The sequence below is a fragment of the Schistocerca americana genome, chromosome 7 (genome assembly GCF_021461395.2).
Source record: "Schistocerca americana isolate TAMUIC-IGC-003095 chromosome 7, iqSchAmer2.1, whole genome shotgun sequence".
NCBI lineage: Eukaryota > Metazoa > Arthropoda > Insecta > Orthoptera > Acrididae > Schistocerca > Schistocerca americana.
Genome location: NC_060125.1, coordinates 347729635 through 347752815, shown reverse-complemented (window position 1 = coordinate 347752815; position 23181 = coordinate 347729635). Strand labels below are relative to the sequence as shown.

Here is a 23181-nt window from a genome sequence, read left to right as displayed (position 1 = left end):
GCGACATATGCAACAATCCGACGCCTTGGGTTCACTATCGTCGATCATCCTCCATAGAGTATCGACTTGGCCCATCCGGTTTTCGTCTGTTTCCAAAGCTGAAAGAATGCCTTCGAGGACTTCACTTTGATAGTAATGTAGCAGTTCAAGCAGTGGTGAAGTTGTGGCTCCGTCGAGAAAGTAAAACATTCTACATTGACGACAGCAACAAACTGGTCTCTGGTTGGGGGAAATGAATTCGTCTCCAGAGTGACTATGTTGAGAGATAAATATGTAGACATGAAGAATAAAGACGAAGAATGTTAATAACTTTTTTATTTAAAAAAAATGTGTATGAATTCCTAAGGGACCAAACTGCTTAGGTCATCGGTCCCTAGACTTAGACACTACTTAAACTAAAAATACAACACACACACCCATGCCCGAGGGAGGACTCGAACCTCCGGCGGGAGGGTTTATTTAAAAAGCTTGAAGAGTTTTCGCATTAAAAAATCGGAGGTACACCTTCATAGTTTTATACATCGAATATGGCCTCCCGGTCCCTACGTTTTTACCAACATTACTCTCTTCAGTTACATGCAACTCTTTTGCTGCTGTAATCACTGCCACCTTCCATTCGGTCATCGTCTCGGTATTTCTCGTCCCTGTAAATCTAGCAAAGAATTCCCTTCGGCCGTAAACCATCCATAGGTCTGCATACACGATCCGCTAACCTTTCGTTCCATTACAGCTATAATCACATCTTCATTCCAGTCTATGTCCTGACGCATTCATGTGTTTTGCTGTTCCTCCTAGTACTTTCGAGCCTACAAGCTTCCATTTCTCACAGAAAATCCCACAGAGGTTGAGTGTTTGTCGTATTTAAAGACCATGCCCCATTCGACACAGGATCTAATTTTCGGTTGTAAGGGAGGTTAGTGTTTGGTAGTGCCCCCCGCCATCAATGTAACTTGTAGTTATCCTCGGTTGTAACGAACCGCATATGCCTAAGGAAAAAATCAAATGGCTCTGAGCACTATGGGACTTAACATCTATGGTCATCAGTCCCCTAGAACTTAGAACTACTTAAACCTAACTAACCTAAGGACATCACACAACACCCAGACATCACGAGGCAGAGAAAATCCCTGACCCCGCCGGGAATATGCCTAAGATTTTGAAAATAATTACAACACATGAAGAGTGGAGATGTCAAGCGTGTGTCAAATCTCATATTTGTCTGGAGAAGCAAAAAAGAATGTGTATCTCTTTTGTTACAAGATGCATCCAGAAAGTAAGTGCCGTTGACTCACAAGGAAAAGAAAACATCACTAAGGAAGACGTATTTATTGAAATATTTACACAAATTCACTGGAAACTTCTCAACATAGTGACCATCGTAATGATGAACCGTCAATAAATAATGTTAATGGAATGAAGTCTCTTGGTAACGCGGACAATATGCTGATCGGCGCGTAATCTCAAGGTTGTAAGAGAGGACCTAAATGCCCCCCCTGGTTTTTCCAAGTGAATTAAATGCATAAATAAATAAACATAGAAATTAGTGAAGTATTCTCCTCCGTTACTGTGGCTCTTTGCCGGCGATGGAGTGATTGCTTTATATTACGCCTGAGAATCTGAGATACTTTGAAGTATTCGTTAAAGTTTGAAATTTGTCTTCGTTTTCGCAGGAGTAGCGAGGTTATCTCTTTACAAATTCAGTGCTATGTCTGGTAAAGCAGTTCCGCTCGTCTTTCATTGTGAGTCACTAACACTTGTTTGGTGCTGCTCCGTGATAAACGCAGCAAATGGAAGCTGGACGCAGTCCGTGGAATTTAGCGGCGAATCAGCACATCGCTGCCTGCCTTCGCGTTATTCAATATGCTATCTCGCAAGATGAAGCATCTTGGGCAGTTAGGCGGAAGGAGCAATGATTTGTACCGCTGCCTTTTCGAGACCCCTAACACGCATGCATAGCTCTTGCAAATTCGTATAGCTTGTCCCAACGAGATGTAGGTGCCGGAGTCTCCAGAAACGTTTACAGCCGTGTGACGTATTCCTTGTGTTGGATGTGCGAGATCTAAGTAAGCAAGCTCAAAACAGAGACGAAGGAGAATGAGTGTGACACTTCGTTGTGTAATTCTCGCTGGTAAGCGGATGTTACATAGCACGCTTTGAAAGTACGCTACTGTGATTCACATGATTTGTAATCTATCCCACGGAACGCCAACGTCGCATTATACACGATCCGGTCACATTAATGCGACAACCGCCTATGTTCGACGTCGGAGTACAGTAACGCAGACGGTAGGTGGCAACACTACCAGTGGAGGGTATGTACAGCATGTCGGGGGGGGGGGGGGGGGGGGGGAGACGCGGAAAACAGTGCAGGCATTGTAGTAATTCAGAAATGGAGCCATTTGTTTGTCGTCCAAAAGGGCTTGATCATTTGTTTTCGGGGCAACGCTGGTAGCATTTTCGGAAAGGCTAAGTTTTTAAACTGTTCGAGTACAGTAGAACCCCTCTAATCCATCACCTTCGGGACGAAAAAAGGTCGGATTATCCGAAAAATCTAATATTTATTGCAAAAAATATAAAAAGACATTTAGTACAAGAAATTAAACGATTTAAGAACTAAAAGACGTCTACAGTAATCTAAAAAGATGTTTTTTACACAGCGTTAAACAATGTATTAACTAAAAAACGTCTACACGCACTATAATATGTATTAGTTTTAAAAGGAAAAACGACAAACGAATTAGAGTACTGTACTGTACTTAATAACGTATAAACGATATGTACTGTAAACTAAAAAAATGTTCATGGCACTGTACATAAAAAAGAAATATTTTACAAAGAAATAAACTACTGTATGTATATGCTAAGAAATGAATATACTGTATGCATTGTTTTTACAGTAAAGACGAAAACAAATTACTTGGAAAAAAGTCAGTGATACATTTTAGTTTAGCAGATGTTATTCTAGATATAGCTGCAGTGTCCCTCCATTTTTTTTATCCACAAAACGTCCTTTGGAATTGAAGTTGTCTTCTGTTCGATGCGTTGAAGGGCGATGTCAAAAGCGTTTTTTGCATCGGTGTGTGAAATCCGGGTGGGGGTTCGTCTTCGCCGTCCGAGTCCTCATTCACAGCTTCCTGGCTAACAGTGGCATCAATCTCGTCATCATTGAGCTCTTCAAAAGTGTCACAGTCTTTGTCACATTCGTTGATCCACTCTTCAACTTCAATGTCAGGGACGTTCGGCTCCAGAGTTTGTAGATCTTTAACGATTTCCAGTGCGTCGTTGTTTTGCTCATCTTCGGTATCCTCATTTTCAGTCGTAACTTGTGACCAAAGCTTACGCCACGATTTCCGCAGTGTGTAATGTTTCAGTTCATCCCATGCTGCAGCGATTGTGTAGATAGCATCTTTGATATTCAGGAATTTCATTGCCTCAAATAAGTTAGGACCTCCTTCAGATTTTTCAAAGATTGAGTTGATATACTTTCTGCGATATCGCCTTTTAGACCATTCGATAACGCCCTGATCCATTGGCTGGATGAGTGAGGTCACATTAGGAGGCAGAAAGAGAGCTTTTATGTCCCCTTTCACCGAATCTACCTCAGATGGATGTGATGGTGCGTTATCCAACAGCAGTAGAGCACGAACAGGCAGATTTTTTTTGCTTCAAGTCTTTTTCGACCGATGGCACAAACTTTTCGAAAAACCAGGATTTAAAAAGGTTGCGGTACATCCAAGCAGATTTTTGATTGCGGTGATAAACCGGCAAGGAAGAAAAGTTTATATTTTTGAATGACCTTGGCTTCTTAGATTTGCCAATGACGAACAAGAAGAGCTTGTGGGTACCATCTGCGTTGTTACAAGGAATGACTGTTATTCTATCTTTTATAAGTTTCGTTCCTACCACGGATTCATTTGAAGCTGCGAGCGTTTTTGTTGGCAACGTTTTAAAGTTCAGCCCCGTCTCGTCGATGTTATACCCTTGGCAGGGAAACAGTTCATTTTCTTCTACAATTTCTTGAAACTTAACAGAAAACTGCGGCATCGGCAGATAGTTTTTCACCGGAAATAGAAATAAATCGGACACTAAGACGAGTTTTCCAACTATCGATCCAGCCTTCACTGGCAGCAAATTTTCTTTCGGCTTCCAGTTTTTTGTGCAAAACCATCGCTTTTTCTTTGAAAATTGGCCCGGATATTAGAGTTCCTTTCCTTCTTTCTTGTCAAAACCACATCCACAATTCCTTACCAAGCAGTTCAAGTTTAGGCTTTTTTGATGTTTTGCGATTCTTCAGAGTGTTTTCGCCATCAGTCGTAACTGTATAGGATTCAATGTCTTTCCGATTCTTACTGCAATCATTAATTGTCCGAACAGCTACATTCAGTTCCTTTGCAGTTTTTTGGAGCGGTTCTCCTTCGTCCAGTCTTTGTAGCACTGCTAATTTTTCATTTAGTGAAAGAGTTACGTGTTACGTTTGAATCCAGACATGTTGAAAAACAGACAACTGTACACACAATGAATCTACAGTAATAAGTACTGTAGAAAACACGGAATAAAGCAAACAACGACGTTTTTTAATCCCAACAAAGGATAAAACTGCACAATAATGTACACTGCAGGGCTTCCCAACGTGTGGTCCGCGGAGCCCTTAGGGGTCCGCCGGCTCTTTCTAGGGGGTCCGCGGCCACATTTCACCAAATCGTGTAAAATAATGAGTAAAATTATTGAATAAAAATGTGAAAATGAAATTCATCATTTTTTTTCGTGTGAAAAACATGTGTACTTTTACTTCAGGTCGTATTCCCAAGCAACCTTTGCGGTTCCTAAGTGAGAACGAATACACAGTTTAGTGCCGGTGAATGCGGCTTCTCTGATCGACTGTTTCGCAACAATACGGGGGTCGTTTTTGCGCCGCCTCACGGCGCTAGATGCCCTGAAACCTTTTACGCATGCGCGGAGCGAGCTTTGTCGAAGAAGCTCCACAGTCGGATTTATTGTGTAAAAACGCTGCAAGTACTCCATTGGTTGCAATATCCTGTGGAAGTGGAATAACCAAGAAGCGTAAGTACAACGAAAGCTATTTAGAAATGGGCTTTATGGAGACAAAGAAGGCTAAAGCTCAGTGTGTAATTTGTGCGCGAGTCCTTCCGAACAGTTCAATGGTTCCAGTTAAATTGCACCGTCATTTTGAAGGCACTCACACGTATTTACAGGCTAAAGACATCGATTTTTTCAAAAGGAAGAGTGCTGAACTAGCTGCTTCTCAGCATTGCATGAAAACTCATGCAAAAACAATTAATAAAAATTCATTGAAAGCTTCTTTCTTGGTTAGTTGTCGAGTGGCAAAAACAGGCAAAGCTCATACCATTGCAGAAAATCTCATAAAGTCTTGTGTTAATGATATTTTTATTGCATGCTACTCTTCAGTCCGGAAACGCGCGACCGCTACGGTCGCAGGTTCGAATCCTGCCTCGGACATGGATGTGTGTGATGTCCTTAGGTTAGTTAGGTTTAAGTAGTTCTAAGTTCAATGGGACTGATGACCTCAGATGTTAAGTCCAATAGTGCTCAGAGCCATTTGAACCATTTTCTTGCATGCTAGACGAATTGGGAACATGGCACGTGCATTAAGAAGCTTTCAGATCCCATGGGTTTCGCTCTGAAATTTAAAGTTACTGTGCTCTTGACTGACGAGAGGTCCGCCATGGATTTTGGACTGAAGAAGGGATCCGCCAGCTGAAAAGGTTGGGAAGCCCTGATGTACAGTATAACAATATGCACAGTGATAGACTCCGTAACAATGGCCCGACAGGCGTCCAGCCAGTGACAAGTCGGCACAGGCTCGCGAGCCTGAGCATGATCGGACTAACCGGAGTGACGGACCATCCAAGGTCGGATTAGAGGGGTTCTACTGTAGCTAAAATATACCGTGCGTCGGCGCTGAGTTGTATGTGGTGCACCACGGGCCCTAGATGACAGGGGTGAATGACGGCTGGGGAGATGTGTAAAGGCGAATAGACGTGCAACTGTACAGCAGCTGACTGCTAAGATGGACGCTACCGAAGGAGTCTCCTCAATGACAGTTCGGCGAACGTTGGTGCATGTGGGCCTCCGCAGCAGGCGCTAGTTCATGCACCAATGCCGACTGGCGTTCATTGGCGGACGAAGACTGGAATTTGCACGCCAATACCGCAACTGGACGTCCACCTACTGGTGACGGGTGACCTTTTCACATGGCCGTTGGCGTGTACGGCGTGAAACGACCGAAACCAAACACTCTGCAACCATCGTTAGAAGGTTGGATGTCGGGGAAGGGTGCGTTATAGTCTCAGGAATGTTTTCGTGGCATTCCGTGGGTGATCTCGTCATACTGGAAGCCAGAACGGTTGAACACAAGTATGTATCTGTCTCATAACAGTGTGACAGTTATTGAACTATGTTGTTGTGTACATAGTTCCGCGTAGTCAGCGCGTACACAACTTTCCCACTAGAGCGCGCCCCGCTAAGCACAACAGCGCAGGCGCAGCGCTCGTCTGTCTCCGCACTACGAGATGGCGCTGTCTTAGAGACGGACCAAATTCTGCTTCCGCCGATCCGTGTATTAATGTCTCGCAGCCTGTGAGATTGCTGCTAACGTAGAACCTTTTCTCCTCGTGGATCACACTCGCGCAGTGATACCTGAACGCGCGAGGTATTATAACGAGTGTACAGACCTCCAATTAGTCAGTCTGCATTTGTCTGCACCAGTCTGTACCAGTCTGCATTAGTCTGTACAGTCTATAGTCAAGTTTCAGTCTGCACCTAATAAGATTATCATATTCCTGTACATAGCCATGAAGAGAAATGTATAGACACTTTGTCAAGTATCAGTGATATGTAAGAATAAGATTACGTAACAAGACCAAAGGAACTTCAGATTGTCAATTGTAAATAGCATCCAGAATCAAGTTAAGTAATTTTATGCTTTTATTATTTTAATAAATGTGTGTGAAAATTACTCAAGTTCTGTTTATAAAGTTGCTCACCGTCAATCTGCTACTCTAAGCGTGCAAGTGGCATTTCTATCGTCTGACCTAACGGCAGAAGATAAAAACGCCACGATAAGACCACGAGACATATTGCTGACACTCGCCTACTTTGTTAGAGCGACAAGTCAAATAATCTGATGGTGTGTGTACCGATAGTCTTACAGTACGCAGACCACGTATGTGAAAAAGAAACGTAAATTAGTTACGAACTACGGCTTGCACACACTTTATTCAACATGTAAACGTCACTACAGATTTTCAGATTTAGGTTATGACGTCTTAGAAATGACTGCCATCATTGGCGCCAATGTGGCATAATGTCAAACCTTTCCCAAACATTTTCTGGCTTACACATTTAATGTCAAATGGGAGTTCTGTGTTTTAAAGAAACAAGGATTTATTCGTAATTATAGAACATGCAAAAATAAAAAAATAAAAGAAAACAAAAGAATTGTACGCAGATGTTGTTTTACCATCTGTTGTTGGCGAGACAAATTCAAATCCATTTCAATGGCTGCTACCGGTGTGTCCGACCTGATTGGTTGTAAGAGTAAATTCTTGAAATGCTTTGTGTAAAACTGTGACCCGACCCAGGAAACAGTGATCGAAGTGCTGAATGCATGGAGCTCATTTGGAGATGAAAGACAGTCAGTACTTCTGGGTTCCGCCAAGCGGCTCAAAATGTTTGAGACTGCTTCTCATAATTATAACAGTCGCTATCGAAATGTTTGGACTATGCGAAGAATTGATCATATCGCTGCACAATCCAAAAGTTAATGCGGCCGGAGTGAAACGTGCTGTAGACGTTCTAAAAGCAGTTACTTCAAATGTTAGGACTGCGGAAGCATTTGATATGCTGTTATAGAAAGCCGTAACATCCACATAATTCACTGCCAAGAAAAATACCAGTGATACTGAAACACATAGAAACATCTTATGTTCCCAGAAAATTGGCTCGTGAATGAAGATGTGAGAGATATGTCTGAAATTCTTGGAACAATTACGACTGATCTACAACCATGTAATGTAATCTCGATAGGAAGAAAACTATTGCTGAACGTGGTAGTGTTCAATAACTTTCCGGCAGTTATTCGCCTTATCATTCAGATCCGGACAGCCTCGGCATCGTCAGTATTTCCCACGTCTCACGAAGACTTAAAACTTGCCTCAGATCGACGACACAATCGAGGTTCACCCATATACTTCGTCCCCATCAAGACAGGGCTGGGAACGTTAATCTTAACGATGACGTACAAGAATTTGTTTCCTGAACTGTCGAAAGGAAATTATATGTGTTAGGTAGAGTCAAATGAAAACGAGACAGATGAGGGAAAAATAAGTAAACGGTTTATTACTTCAAAAGTAATCGCCATAACTATCGGTACATTTATCCCACTGTGAGACAAGACGCTCAATGCCTTCATGAAAAAATGTTTGCGGTTGCCTACGGAACCATGACAGTACACAAACGTTCATCTGAAGGAAATCGGCAACCACGAATGTCTTTCTTCACGGCTCCAGCAAAATGAAGATCGCATAGGGAGGGATCGGGACTGTATGAAGGATGTGTAAGGGCGTCGCAGCGAAGCTTCTGCAGCTTTTCGAAACAACCTTTGAAGTCTAGAAAAGAAACAAACAAAATGCTTTCTTCTTTTTCAGAGATATTATATTTTGCTTTTTTCCATTTAAATGTGATGCACCGTGCTTGTAAAATAATAATAATCATCATCATCATCTATACCAGGTCGATATTAAGAAGGTCTTCAGTGAATCTGAATTTTATAAGTGGACTCAAGGTCTTCAGTGAATCTGAATTTTATAAGTGGACTCAAAGTACAGCCGGTAATATGATGCCTTTTTCAAAATTAAGAGATCCAAATTGTTTCCGAGAAGCAGGAACTATAAAACTGGGCCTATATTTCCGACTTCCCGTATTGATAAATAGTTTCTCTTTGTAGAACAGGATAGCACTGATTGCCTAAACAAGCATTGCCACACTATCGGTATAAATGTATGCTAAACAGTTTTGGTGAAAGATGATTTATGTCTAATTCATATTAGACGAAACCACGTGAACAGTTCTGCTTGCCCCCTCCCCCCTCCCCCACCTCCCCGAAACGAACCGTGAATAGTTAGGTCCTCCCTCTGCCACACCTCTGGAAAACATGGGGCACCAGTTTCCTTATGGCATGCGCTTCATCTATTTTTCGTTGTCAGCCTATGTCACGGATTGGTATGGTGCTATTACCAATGATTATATCTTACAGCCTTGTGAAACTCACAGCTCATTGTCTTATGACATCACAACAGTGTGAGCGTTTGAAGATTATCACAAAACAAGTGAAAAAAGCAGGTCAAGCGTCATCTCTCTCGGAAAACTATCATAAGGATGCTCGTTTGTGAACGGGTATCTGTTAATTAATGAGACATATCATCTGGCTTCAGGACGGGGTACTAATTTAGCGCCCTGTGTCTTCCACCTAGCCTGGTTTCACGATGCCACGATTACGTTAGCGGTTCCATATCTGCTCGGAGATAAACGCTTCCAATATGGTGTGCCTGCTGTACACAGTCTCGCAATTCCATTTTGTGACGCGCGCAGAGATGCCGTCGAAGCGGAGCCGCGAAACCAATTAATTGCCTTCAATTGGCTGTGGCGGCCTCATTAGCTATTAATTTACAAATTTGTTCTGCAAAAATTACCACTTTGTTGATGGGTACGGAAATGAACGGATCGCTCTGCGAGAGCAATGTTATAACTACAGATATGAAACCGGACATTGTGACATGTACCACTCCCTATCTAATTAGTAATTACACTATATTCGTAAGAATGTCTCCGACTCAACCTCTCTCAGAAATCAAGAAATCGTTACGTCTACAAAGGGCGACTTAAACAGATGCGGGAGACACCATCTAAAAACCCAATCCAAGATCGACGTTGTCTCTGCCCAACGATTATTGATCCAGTTCACGAATTTGAAACAGATTGTGTCACTTCCGTATGTACCGACTTTTGTATGTTTTATGAGATTTACGCTGACAATATGACAGATATAACTAAGCGGTGACGCACAAAAGTAAGGCAGGATCCGAAATGTCTGCAGTTGTGATGAAAGAGAAGTTCAGAGACAGAGTACCATCTGAATAACGACCTACTTACATTTTTCTGTAAGTTACAACATAGGCATATAATTAACTCATTTGTATTTTAGGGAACAAGACTGCATCCAAGAGCATTGTAAGTCGTTATTACTCGCAAAATACTGTAATTGTCAGAATATTTAAAAATCTGGACAAGGACGAACTTCGTACTCTATTCTGCACGTCCTCCAGACACGCCGTTGTCTTGTATTTGTGATTTAAAAAAAAAAAGATTTTTCAAAAATGTTGTCTTCTCATTACAACGCCTCGGGCTAATTTCGCCACTCACTTAATCACAAGGCAGAATACCGTGTGTTCGTGTGTTGGGGACCAGTAATACTTTTGAGATTTCTATAGTTCAAAATATACCCTGTAAGTCAAGTCCTAGCGGCTGGGCATGGATGAAATGACTCAGATTAGCATTGTACAGTATTCCAGTTGTGGGCCTGTAATTAAAGTTCATTCGGGTGGACTAATTTTTGCTTAATAGTTCGCCTAAGACCTAATCTCCTTCGGAGGTAAGGCCAGTCAATCGTTGCTGAAGTTGTCATAATATCGATAGTATTCCAATGAGATCAGACATGTTTCTTAATCAAAGGATTGAGCGGCAGAATTGGGTGTCTCTAATTTGTTTCCCTACCATATCGACTGGAATGCAATTGTTTCGATTTCACGAACAGGGAGAGATGACGTTTGCGCTGTTCGAAACAAAATGCGGCTACATGGTGAGAAATTGCGTAGTGTGTATTTTATCTAAAGGAGAGAGAAAATGGTGATACCTGTCATATGATTTTTGGTGAGTTCTTCTGAAACTGATAAATTCAATAAACTCGTGAGCAACTGACCCGATTCAAATTATCAATGTCACTCGACGCTCCCCTTCATAGGCTGAACAAATTTTTGATTTCCTGCTTCATGTAACTTGTAAGTATGAAAACAGCGGATGGACGAGTACGGTAGCGGTCACACCAAATAGGTTAAGTGGTCCTGTTCCGTGTTATGACCTCTGTGTGTAAGTGGTCGGCATACTGGAAGGAACATCGAGTGACAGTGACAAATGGGTTTGAGCAAGACACGTGCTTGGATAGCCAAATGCTACAGTGACTGCTCGAAAAAAGCAGGGAATGTGTGTGCACGCCAAAGTACAAGCACAAATTTCAAATTGTCATTTCCGATGCACGGTTCTCACATGCGATTTCGCGTTTTATGTAAACCCATAATAAATATGGTCTCTTGTAAATGAACTTAGTTAACATAAAACCAGAATCACTTGATTGAGTGTGCCGGCCGCGGTGGCCGAGCGTTTCTATGCGATTCAGTCCGGAACCGCGCGACTGCTACGGTCGCAGGCTCGAATCCTGCCTCGGGCATGGATGTGTGTGATGTCCTTAGGTTAGTTAGGTTTAACTAGCTCTGAGTCTAGGAGACTGATGACCTCAAATGTTAAGTCCCATAGTGCTTAGAGCCATTTGAACTTGATTGAGTCTAGAGTTTTTGTTAATACTTTGCTAGATCTTACGCTGCATAGCTTACATGCTGATTCCTATATTCACTGAATGATCATAAACATGTTGTGCTTTAACTCGTTTTTGAAATCACTTTGTAGATGTTCAACATTTTAATTTCTTCGTCCCGTCGCTTTTACAATTAAGAATCCACAGGTCATTAGAAACGGACTTAGTAGCGTTAAGAGCCGCCTCGCCATTTAGGAACGGTAGTACTGACAAGCAAATGAGATATTTTAATATTTTCAGTTACTGGATGGGCCACTGAGAGAAATTTTTGGGAGTTGCGAAGCGAAAAATTTGTTCATGTTGCAGGCAAACTCAGATTTATAGGGAACGGATTTGACAATGACGACTCGACCACACTCTTCGAAATTGTGGAGGTAGCTGTGATAAAACACAGGGAGCGAAATATTATTTACTGGGTACTTGTACAGAAACCAGACAACAGTCACAAGAGTCGAAGGACATGAAAGAGAAGCAGTAGTTGAGAACGGAGTGAGACAGGGTTGTAGGCAATCCCCAATTTTATTCAATCTTTACACTGATCAATCAATAACGGAAATTAAGAAGAAATTTGAAAAGCGAATTAAAGTTCAAGGATAGGAGATAACAACTTTGTCATTTGCCATTGATACTGTAATTCTATCAGAAGTGGCAAAGGACTTGTAATGGAAAATGTGTTGAAAAGAGGTTGAAAAGATGAACATCAACAAAAGTAAAACAAGGTAATGGACTGTAGTCGAAATAAATCAGATGATGTTGAGGGTATTAGATTAGGAGACAAAATTAGGAGACAAAACACAGAAATTAGTAGAGTAGCTTTGCTATTTGGCCAGTAAAATAATTGATGATGGCTGAAGTAGAGAGGATATAAAACGCAAACCAGCAATAACAAGGAAAACCTTTCAGAAAAAGATGAATTTGTTAACATCTAATATAAATTTAAGTGTCTGGAAGTCTGTCTTGAAGTTATTTGACTTGGTGTGTAGCACTGTATGGAAATGAAATATGGGCAATAAGCAGTTCCAACAAAAACAGAATAGAACCTATGGAAACGTGGTGTTATGGAAGGATGCTGAATATTAGATGGGTATATAGGATTACTAATGAAAAGGTAACAAATCAAATTGGCACAAAAGAAATTTATGACACACATTGACTAGAAGAAGAGCTGAAATGATAAGACATGTAAGGAATAGTCAATTCGACAATGCAAGTAAATGGAAGGTTGTGTGAGAAGGGTTGTAAAAATTATAGAGGGAAATCAGGGCTTGACTACAAAGTGAGTTCAGGTGTATGGAGGCTGCAGTGATAGACTGCTCTGGAGAGTCACATCAAATGAGTCTTTAGACTGAAGACCACAACGAAAACAACATTTGCTAGAGTGTATAAGGGACCTCAGGTGATCATGGAGGTGAGGGACCATAAAATCACAGAATTATGCACACTAGCAGCTGTGAACAAAAATATTAGTGTATGAAGCTGTTTTTATTATATTTACTAACTGGACTAAATAAATCATTATTGTTGATTGAACTACACTAATACTAGTGAGAGATTTTACTGCTAAAACACAGTCAATAACTTTGGAAGATCATAATACAGTCATTAATTATCTGTATCTAATGATTTTTGTGTAGTTTTTCACTCTAGCCCTTTTGATAAATTTCAGATTAAAAAAAAAAAAAAAAAAAAACATTCTTGTTTTGGAGTAAACACTAGACATATGTTCCAAATATTGTAGCATTGTGTTTTTCTAAAATATTATGGCTCAAATCATGAAACATGTTTTGTACCTTAATTCAGCCCCCTACTTAGCTCTGTATCTCCCTCTGCAGTGATATATGTCTCTTGACAACAGTGAAGTTTCTGTTGGTAAATCTGATCTTCTGTCAATTTAAGAAGCATGTTAAATTCTTATACTACTCATTCATTTGTGTAGCACAAGCTTTCTGAACTCAGGTCAGTTAACATTGTCCAGCTACAAGATGTAGCGTACTTATTAATGTTCACTAATGATGTTTCCACTTCTCAATTAACTGTGTATTTTTTTTTGTTTCAGGGTGGATATCCAGCAAAACTGAAAAAAGTCCTCATCGTCACCGCGCCATTGTGGTTTAAGGCTCCATTCAAGATCCTCAGGTTATTTGTCAGGGAGAAACTCAGAGACAGGGTGTATACAGTAAATATACCACAGGTGAGTGTTATATTCTCATTTATTTATTTATTCACCTAGAGATCATTTTTCAATGAGATAGGTTTTGTCATCATAAAACAATGAAAGTAAGTAGCTCAGAAATGTACATACACACAGAATATGTGTGTATATTTTATGAGAATAGGACAGGTGGTTGGCCATGGCTTTTGCCTGAAACAATTTAGAAAAACCACAGAAAACTTATGTCAGGATGGCTGGACAGAGCAAACTCCAGCCTCCTCTATGTAAAGTCAGTGTCCTGACAAATGTGCTATCTCATTTGATTGGTCGCTATTGCCACCCAAGACTAATTGTGTCAAAAACTTAAGGATAGTGTCACAGGCTGATACTGTCACCAGCTGGCTGCCACATCAGGCAGCAACATTTTATGTAGAGGGAATTTGTCATTTCATTAAGAGGGATGTGAAATGCTTAATTCTGAGTAGTGATTAGGGAGCAAAGTAATACTGAGATAATATAACAAGCCATACTTTAAACATAATGGAATTTTAATTTGGATTTCCAGGCCGACTGTTACAGTTTGTAAACAATAACTGAAGTCTACAAATTTATACTTTGCTCCTATTTACTTGATAATTTTAGGCAATTCTAATTTTGATATGCTAAGTTAAAAAATGTTAAGGGCTTCTCCTCTATAATATAAAGTTTTCTCACAAAGTAATGATGAAGATCCAAAAAATACATAGAAACACATACATAAAAAACTGCATTAAAAATCATGATAAAATAATGCATTTGTAATATTATAATGAAGTATTATGTTCTTCAGGTGTAATTCAAAAGCATAAATATTAATGTAGCTTCTTTCTCCACCTCAAGTTTCAATTTCAGTTTCTCTGTGTGCCGAGGACACGCCCTGTGCAGCATCCATCAGTAGTCAGCTATTATACTGACATCCCCTCAGTCCTGGTATTCCCGTTCCATTTGGTTAATGTTTTGATGGAACATTTCTCCCTGATCCCCACAATCAGCAGCTATATTTTCTAGGCTGTAGCTGATGCAAAAGTCCAAAAAGTGAAGCTTCAAGCTTATTGAAGCATCCAATACTTTAGAGTTATCCAGTGTGTTCCTTACTAATTCTGGTAAGCAGAGTCTTTGTAGTTGCCAAGAAACTTGTTGATAACTTGTTTAAAGGTTACGCAAGATGAAATTTAAGTTTCAGTCATTTTGTCTTCAAATGTTTCATCTGTCATTAGTTTAACATCAGAAGTGACAGGAATGCCCCTCTTTCATCTTAGCTTCTTATAGTCACAGTATCTTACTTGTCACACACTTAAAGTATCTCCATTTTTTTGTAGGATTTTAATTAATTATTTCATAATGCCAAGTTTCTTGTGGAGTGGAGGCAGATCACATGCAAAGTGGGACTGACGACTCGTCCAGATTTCCAATTTTTATGCTGAACTATGCAAAGTATAATCTTTGACAAAGTATGTGATTGTCCACTGCTGCTTTTTTGCTACAAGTTTGTCATAGATGTATTAGAAGTGCTCAGGAGAATTAATATAACCACTTCAAGCAATGAAATTTGTAAAAGCACTCACCAGACAATTTATCACTCATTGCTAAATTTTGTGCAAAAAATGATATGTAAAACAAAAATATGGGCTTCAACATTACAATATCAGCAAAATATATAGATAGCTGTAATACAGACTATAAAATTAAACTTTTTGTAGCTTGTTACATCGCAGACCTTCACAAAAAATTTGTGACATTATTATAATGATTAAATAGCTAATTTTGCATACCTCACAGAAATACTAAATTTGTATTTGTTGTAACGTTGTACAAATGCAATATCAAGAGTAACACCAACCAAGTTTTATTCTGTTTCCACGTGAAAAGATCCGCAATATCACTGAATGAAGTATAGAACAGTACAAAGTCTCATAACTGTAGAATACACCAATATACAGTCTCAAATGTCAGCATAAAATAAAATAAAAAAGTAAACAGAAGTGAGGCCAAGGGTCTGGCACACCAGGCATGTACTGGGCTGTTGTCCACACACCACAGCACTTGCTATGTTGTCTGTTCAGGTTACGAGGCACCCTTTCTAGGTCGGCCTTTGAAGCACTTGTATCATGCACTGTTTGATTATGCGAGGTCACAATATAGGGGTTACAACACTCCTTCTCCCTTGAAGAAAAGTGTTCAGTGTGGAGCTGTCCATGTCTTCATCAGTAGGTGACAACTGAGAAGCAGGTATCATTCTGTCAGTGAAATGTCGCAGGTGTGGACAGGTATGGCACCTACTCCCCCATGAGGCCATAAGGGAGCACTGGTGATGGTGGTGATGTATCCATGTCCACATGTAGCCAGACACACAGTGATGGAGGCAGGAGAGAAGATGGCAGCAGCGACAAGGGCTGCAGACATGGAGGTTGGCCACTGGTGACTGTTCCACCCAGTGGCAGCAGCAGCAGCCTGAGCAAAGACAGCACCAGAGAGGGTGAATGTGTGGACCATGCTCTGCGGACCAGCGCAGAGGTGGAGGCAGTTTCAGGGGCAGAGAACTCTCTGGTGTGTTGTTGTTCATGTGTCGACAGAGCTCAGAGATAGTTGTAGTGTTATGACACCAAGCTGAGGTGCACACGGTGCAGCATCACTGGACCACCACTGGTATCCACTGAGGGTACCAGCCAAACCCGTGGGCCCAGACAATGTGGCCCAGATGGAATCACTGTGAGTTGGGTGCGGCAGGTGGCCAGGTATTGGCTGGAGCAGATGAAGTGGGGCTAGCAGCCATGAAACGGCTCTGCTGGGCTATGATCGCTGACTGGATTGAATGTATCTGAAAGCAAGAACCTTTTGAGGGCGTCCCTAGCAGAAGATTGAGTGATTTATTTTTTCATCTCGGTTTTGAATATATCTACCAGCCACTCCGCCTCTCCATTGGACTGGGAATGAAAGGGAGGGGCCGTAACTTCAAAATTTTGAGATACAAACTGTGGGCCATTGTTCGTCACAAGCATATACGGCAAGCTATCTAAAGAAAAATCTTTAAGAGTGTTGTGACCATAGCGGGTGTGGACATGGACAGGCAACAAACCACATAACGAAATTTTGAGGAAGTGTCAACTACTGCAATCCGAAAAGAGCTAAGGTACAGACCTGCAAAATTACCATGAATACATCTCAGGGGTGTAGTGGGGTGGGCTGCTGGCAGTGAGAGGCCCATGGTGCCACTTGATGGGTGATGCACTGCAGGCAGGCTGTCACAACAATTGTGATCTCATTGTCAATACCCAGCCAAAACTCATGGTGGTGGGCCAGCAATTTTGTACAAGAAACATCCCAATGGTCCAGGTGGAGAAGGCACATGACATCCCTCTGCAGTGTGGATGGGATCACAACACTGGGCACCAATTCTTCAGTAGCCAACAGCAACACACCATCAAGAACTGAGAGGCAATGACAGAAAATATAATAGTTATGTGAAGTATCAGACACTCAGCATCTGGTCAGCCATGGTGGTAAAATTGAACAACCTGATGTAAAATGGGGTTTGCCATGACAGACACTGAAACCCAATAACTGATAATGGGAAAACCATCCACAGTGTTTTGGACCTTGACATCTAATTAGAAACACAACAGTTCATCCTGATCAAATGCTGTATCAGGGCCAGTCAGCTATTGAGAAAGAAGATCTGTATTAGTGTGTTGTATTGTGGGTCAGAAATGAATCTCATAGTTACAGAGTGGCAAAAACAGGGCCCAACATTGCAGACGATGGGCCACTTTGTCCAGTGAAGATGCCGAAGGATTGAAAAGAGAAACCAGATGTTTGTGATCAGTAATCAAACGACACTTAGAACTGTATAAAGAAACATGAAATTTCTTGAGTGCATACACAATAGCAAGGGCTCCTTTTTCTGTCAGTGAAGAGTGCTGTTGCAGCTGATTCGGAATTTAGGAATCATACACAGTAGTGCATTCAGAACAATCCACACATTTGTGCCTGAGAATAGCCCTAAGGCCATACTGATAGGCACCTGTGACCAAAACAAGGCATTGGCCTGTTTGGAAAGTAACTAAACGAGGTGCTGAGTGTAATTTTAATTTTAATAGGGTAACAGTATGCTTGAAGGTGGGCAACCAGTGAAAATGAACATCTTTGCACAAGAGAGCATGAAGCAGCTGGGCCAGTGTAGCTGCACGAGAAAGAAATTTATGGTAGCACACAATCTTTTTGAGAAACTTAGGATGTGTCAAAGCTGTAATGACATCAACATGCTGGCTCAAAGGCTTGACACCAGCATGCAAGATTTCAAAACTAAGATAGATGATAGATGGCAGAAAAATCTGTGATTTGCCCAGGTTACGTTTCAAACCAGTGGCCTGTTGCACAGTGAACAAGGCACAGAGGTTCTGCAAATGTTTATCCATTGAGGAACCTGAGACCACAGTATCATCCAGTTAGTTAACACAGTGTTGCATGGAGGTCATGAGTTACTCCAAAAATCATTGGAAAATGTGACGGGTGCTAGCCACGTCAAATAACGGGCACTGGTGGTAATGTAATCCAAAGGGGGTATTCACTATGAGGACACATTTGAAGTAGTTGTCCAAAGGCAGTTGTAAGAAGGCTTCTGACAAATCTATTTTCGAAATATTGGCCCATGGAAAGCCATGCTAAGAGTTCATCTAAGTTGATGTAGCTCCAATTTCACTTGCTCCCATAAAGCTGTTGAGTCTGGCTGGCATGAAAATACTGGGATGCGCCATCGCTTTCATTGTGATGTTAGCCTTGAAATTGGTAGCACAACGTAAACCTTTCAAACACAGGGAGGAATATTCCAAGGAGAGCACATCCAGTTGTTGGTGCAGAACTTGATCTGATACCAGGTGTACTTCATCAGAAACAGAGAACCCAAAAATTTTGAAGGCATCTAACCCAAATAAAGCTTTCTGTGGTGCACCGTCCACTACTAGAAAGATCAAAGGCTGAACAATTGCTTTGTACGTTATGGTAGTCAAAAACCATACCAATATGGGTATTTTTTGTTTGTTGTAACTCACCAACTGATGATGAGAAATGAGGACAATGTTGTCGATCCAAGCTCAACATACATTTGAGAATTTAACAAAGTCACTGCTACATCAGTGTCCACTTGCATTTCTAACATCTTGTCTATCACATGTACTTCAATTACAGTTTGTTTGGGGTGCCATCACTTGGGAAACTCTGTTCACATCCACGTTCATGTCTAGTGAAAAGGTTGAAAGCTGCATAGATGCAATATGTGCCCCTCTCCCCCCCTTTATTTCCTTTCCAATAGGTGCTTATTGCCCATAACACTGGGAATGAAGCCTGCTCATTTTGAGCAAAACAATAAGAGCACAATGGAAGAGGAACATGTGGCTGCTGTTGCTTAGCGTGTCACTGCCCCATGTGGCATGGAGGCCATGATGTTATCTTACTCCCATGAGCTAATCCAACGATGGCCGAGAAGGAGAGGAAGCAGTGGTGGCTACTTCACACCATGCTACTGTCTGATTTACTGCTTCATAGATACTTCAAAAGATTGAGCAGTGTTCAGAATGTTTGTGAGAGAGGGATTTTCAGATTGTGAAGCCTGTTCATGAACTTCTCTATCAGGGGCCAGACATATCATAGAATCACAAACCATCAAATCAGCATGAGTCCCTGTGTGCCTCAGTAACAATCTGCAACAGCTAAGCCCATGAAGTTCTACTGCCCAAGCTCTGTACAACTGTTGTAGCTGCTTTTGACAACAGTAGAACTCAATGTTAGCAGCAATAACATGAGAACATTGCAATGATAATTAGAGAGCAAGATACATTTCATCAAAAGAAGGACTGGCAGGAGCTAGCTCACACAAATTGGGATTGGTGACTCCAAAGGCTTGAAAATGTTGCCAAAGGCATTTTTCATATGCTTCCCAATCTCCCACAGAAACTTCACACAGAGGAAACAGTGGGGGTTGTGTCAGCGATAGTGTAACCTTGCGTGTAAATGAAACTGCCAAATTGCTTAGTGCCACAGAGAGAGCTTGTTGGTGAGAGCTCGATGTTGTTCAACAATAGATTGAAGAAGATCTTTGACTGCCTTGTTGGCTGTATATCGAACTAAAGAAACTTAACACGTGGAGTAGAATCCCATTCTCATCGCCAACTTTGTTGTAATGTTGTACAAACACAATATCAGAATTAACACCAACCAGGTACCGAGCGAGGTGGCGCAGTGGTTCGACACTGGACTCGCATTCGGGAGGACGACGGTTCAATCCCGCGTCCGGCCATCCTGATTTAGGTTTTCCGTGATTTCCCTAAATCGCTCCAGGCAAATGCCGGGATGGTTCCTTTCAAAGGGCACGGCCGACTTCCTTCCCCTTCCTGCCCTAATCCGATGAGACCGATGACCTCGCTGTCTGGTCTCCTTCCCCGAAACAACCAACCAACCAACCAACCAACACCAACCAGCTTTTGTTCTGTGTCCACATGAAGAGTTCCGCAATAACACTGAATGAAGTATAAAATAGTACAAAGTCTATTATATATAAAAACAAAGATGAGGTGACTTACCGAACGAAAGCGCTGGCAGGTCGATAGACACACAAACAAACACAAACATACACACAAAATTCAAGCTTTCGCAACGCACTGTTGCCTCATCAGGAAAGAGGCAAGGAGAGGGGAAGACGAAAGGAAGTGGGTTTTAAGGGAGAGGGTAAGGAGTCATTCCAATCCCGGGAGCGGAAAGACTTACCTTTGGGGGAAAAAAGGACAGGTATACACTCGCACACATGCACATATCCATCCACACATACAGACACAAGCAGACAGGTCTTTAAATATGAATTGGGGATTCACCCGTATGGCTATTTCACGAGTGTACCTTGTATATCAGGAATATGGTAAAACATCAAATCTCTGACATCGCTATGGCCGGAAAAAGATCCCGGGACCAATGACAACTGAAGAGAACCATTCAACCTGAGATAAGTGCAACACTTCCACAAATTGCTGCAGATTTCAATGCTGGGCCATCAATATGGGCTTTCAGAGCTGAAGGCCCACTCGTGTACCCTTGATGACTGCACGACACAAAGCTTTATGCCTCGCCTGGGCCTGTCAACACCAACATTGGACTATTGATGACTGTAAACTTGTTGCCTGGTCAGACGAATCTCATTTGAAATTGTATCAAGTGGATGGACATGTACGGGTATGGAGACAACCTCATGAATCTGTGGACCCTGCATGTCAGCAGGGGACTGTTCATACTGGTGGAAGCTCTGTAATAGCATGGCGCATGTGCAGTTGGAGTGATATGGAATGCTTTATACATCTAGATATGACTCTGACAGGTGACACATATGTAAGCATCCTGTCTGATCACCTGCATCTATTCATGTCCATTGTGCATCCCGATGGACTTGGGCAATTCCAGCAGAACAATAAGACACCCAACATGTCCAGGACTGCTTCAGAGTGGCTCCAGCAACACTCATCTGAGTTTAAACAATTCCGCTGGCCACCAAACTTCCCAAACATGAACGTTATTGAGCATATCTTGGATGCCTTACAATGTGCTGTTCAGAAGACATCTCCATCCCCTTGTATTCTTATGGATTTATTGACAGCTCTCCATAATTCATGGTGTCAGATCCCTCCAACACTACCTCAGACATTAGTTGAGTCCATGCCATGTCGTGTTGTGGCAATTCTGTGTGCTCGTGGGGGCTCTATATGGTATTAGGCAGGTTTACCAATTTTTTTTTGCTCTTCAGTGTAATTAAACTTTCACTACCTGAGCCACTGTAGATGGAAAACTTTTCATGTTCTGGATACTTAACTTTATAGGACTGATGTTCAGACTGTGCACAGCAGGATTTGTGTTGTTAGTAGCGTTAGTGTTGTGACATGCCGACAGGCGTCAGCATTGGTACAGCAACATAGGATTGAAACATGAGCATTGGCATGTATTATAGTTGCAGACAGTCAACATGGGTCTGGACAAGGTGCGTGGTGCCTTACTCATTAAGCTATTTATCAAAACAACAGCAGTAGTGCTGTTACTCCTCCTGAGTATCAACACATTAAAGGAATACAAAGAGGTCCTCTTTTTGCAACAGGGTTGAAGGACATGATTCAGAAGTTTGAGTTAACTAATTAACTGATAATCTGAAAATTGCTCCTGGGAGAGCCAATGGCCAATTGTGCCACAAAGTGTTGAAAAGTTTACTGTTGCCATGAATAAGAATGCTCGATGCAATGTGCATTCTTCAAGCAGGGCATGAGCTGTTGGTACAACAGCTGAATATTCCATGGCCCACTGTTCGAAAATGCCTTGAACAGTTGTGAAGTGGTACCTGTACAAACTTCCATGCTGTCATGGGTGCAGATGGCCATCACATAGAGCAATGTTTGTAACCTGGAACATCAACATGGTACACAATTAACAAATGTTACCCTCTCACGTGCAAATTAAAATGTGTTTCTTTCAATATTTTACTCACTATTTCCCTTCCACATATTGTTACAAATGTTTTCACAAAGTTGCAGTGTCCTAAGATCACTCCTTATTCATGGGGGCCATCAAGTAATGAAAGTTTCATTATAACAACACTGTACTTACATGAGAATAGAATCAGAGTGTTTGTGAAGTTTGTAAGGTAGGAGATCAGATACTGGCAGAAGTAAAGTTATGACGACTGGTTGTGAGTAGTTCTTGAGCAACTCAGTCTGTTGTGTGCTTGTCCGTGAAAGGCAAAGTTCCTGGAGTTCGAGTACTGGTTCAGCATACAGTTTTAATTTGTCAGGAAGTTTGAAAGATAGAATCATTTTTCACAATGTCTACTACAAAGGCTCGAAGGTTTGATGTTGAGTGAACAGTGTGCCCATTAAAACAGTATAATTTTATGGGTCTGTCATTTTTTCTCCACTCTCTCTTTAAAATACACCCAACAATTAAAATCTGAATATTGCCAGTGGAGAGATGGAATTTCATGGTTTGATGTGTTTCTGCACACACTGTTATAGGTCATCCATTACAGCAAAGTAGATCATGCTACAGTTTGGTCATGGTTATTTCAAGACTCCAAGCTTTGCTGAACTAATAATTTTTGTGGACTGTGTTGAGTGAGCATGTGCTGTGTATTGTGGAGTAGCAGTATGGATTCAGATGTGAGTGATGATGTTCACTATGCTCTTCATTAGATATGAAATGCTGGGTAGTGGCAGAGTTGGAGTGCACAGCAGATGGAAATGAAACTGATAGTTTGTTTACCATTGTGCTTGTCAATCAATTT

At 41.4% G+C, this 23181-nt stretch overlaps 1 protein-coding gene across 2 annotated transcripts in view; it reads left to right on the top strand.

Moving 5' to 3' along the window:
- The window catches only part of LOC124622283 (tyrosine-protein phosphatase non-receptor type 9), a 774832-nt gene that overhangs the window by 692997 nt on the left and 58654 nt on the right, over positions 1 to 23181 (top strand). For both annotated transcript variants that reach the window (XM_047147950.1, XM_047147951.1), the window contains exon 5: positions 13743 to 13877. In XM_047147950.1, coding sequence (XP_047003906.1) covers positions 13743 to 13877 — 135 coding nt within the window. The remainder of the gene's footprint in view (positions 1 to 13742; positions 13878 to 23181) is intronic.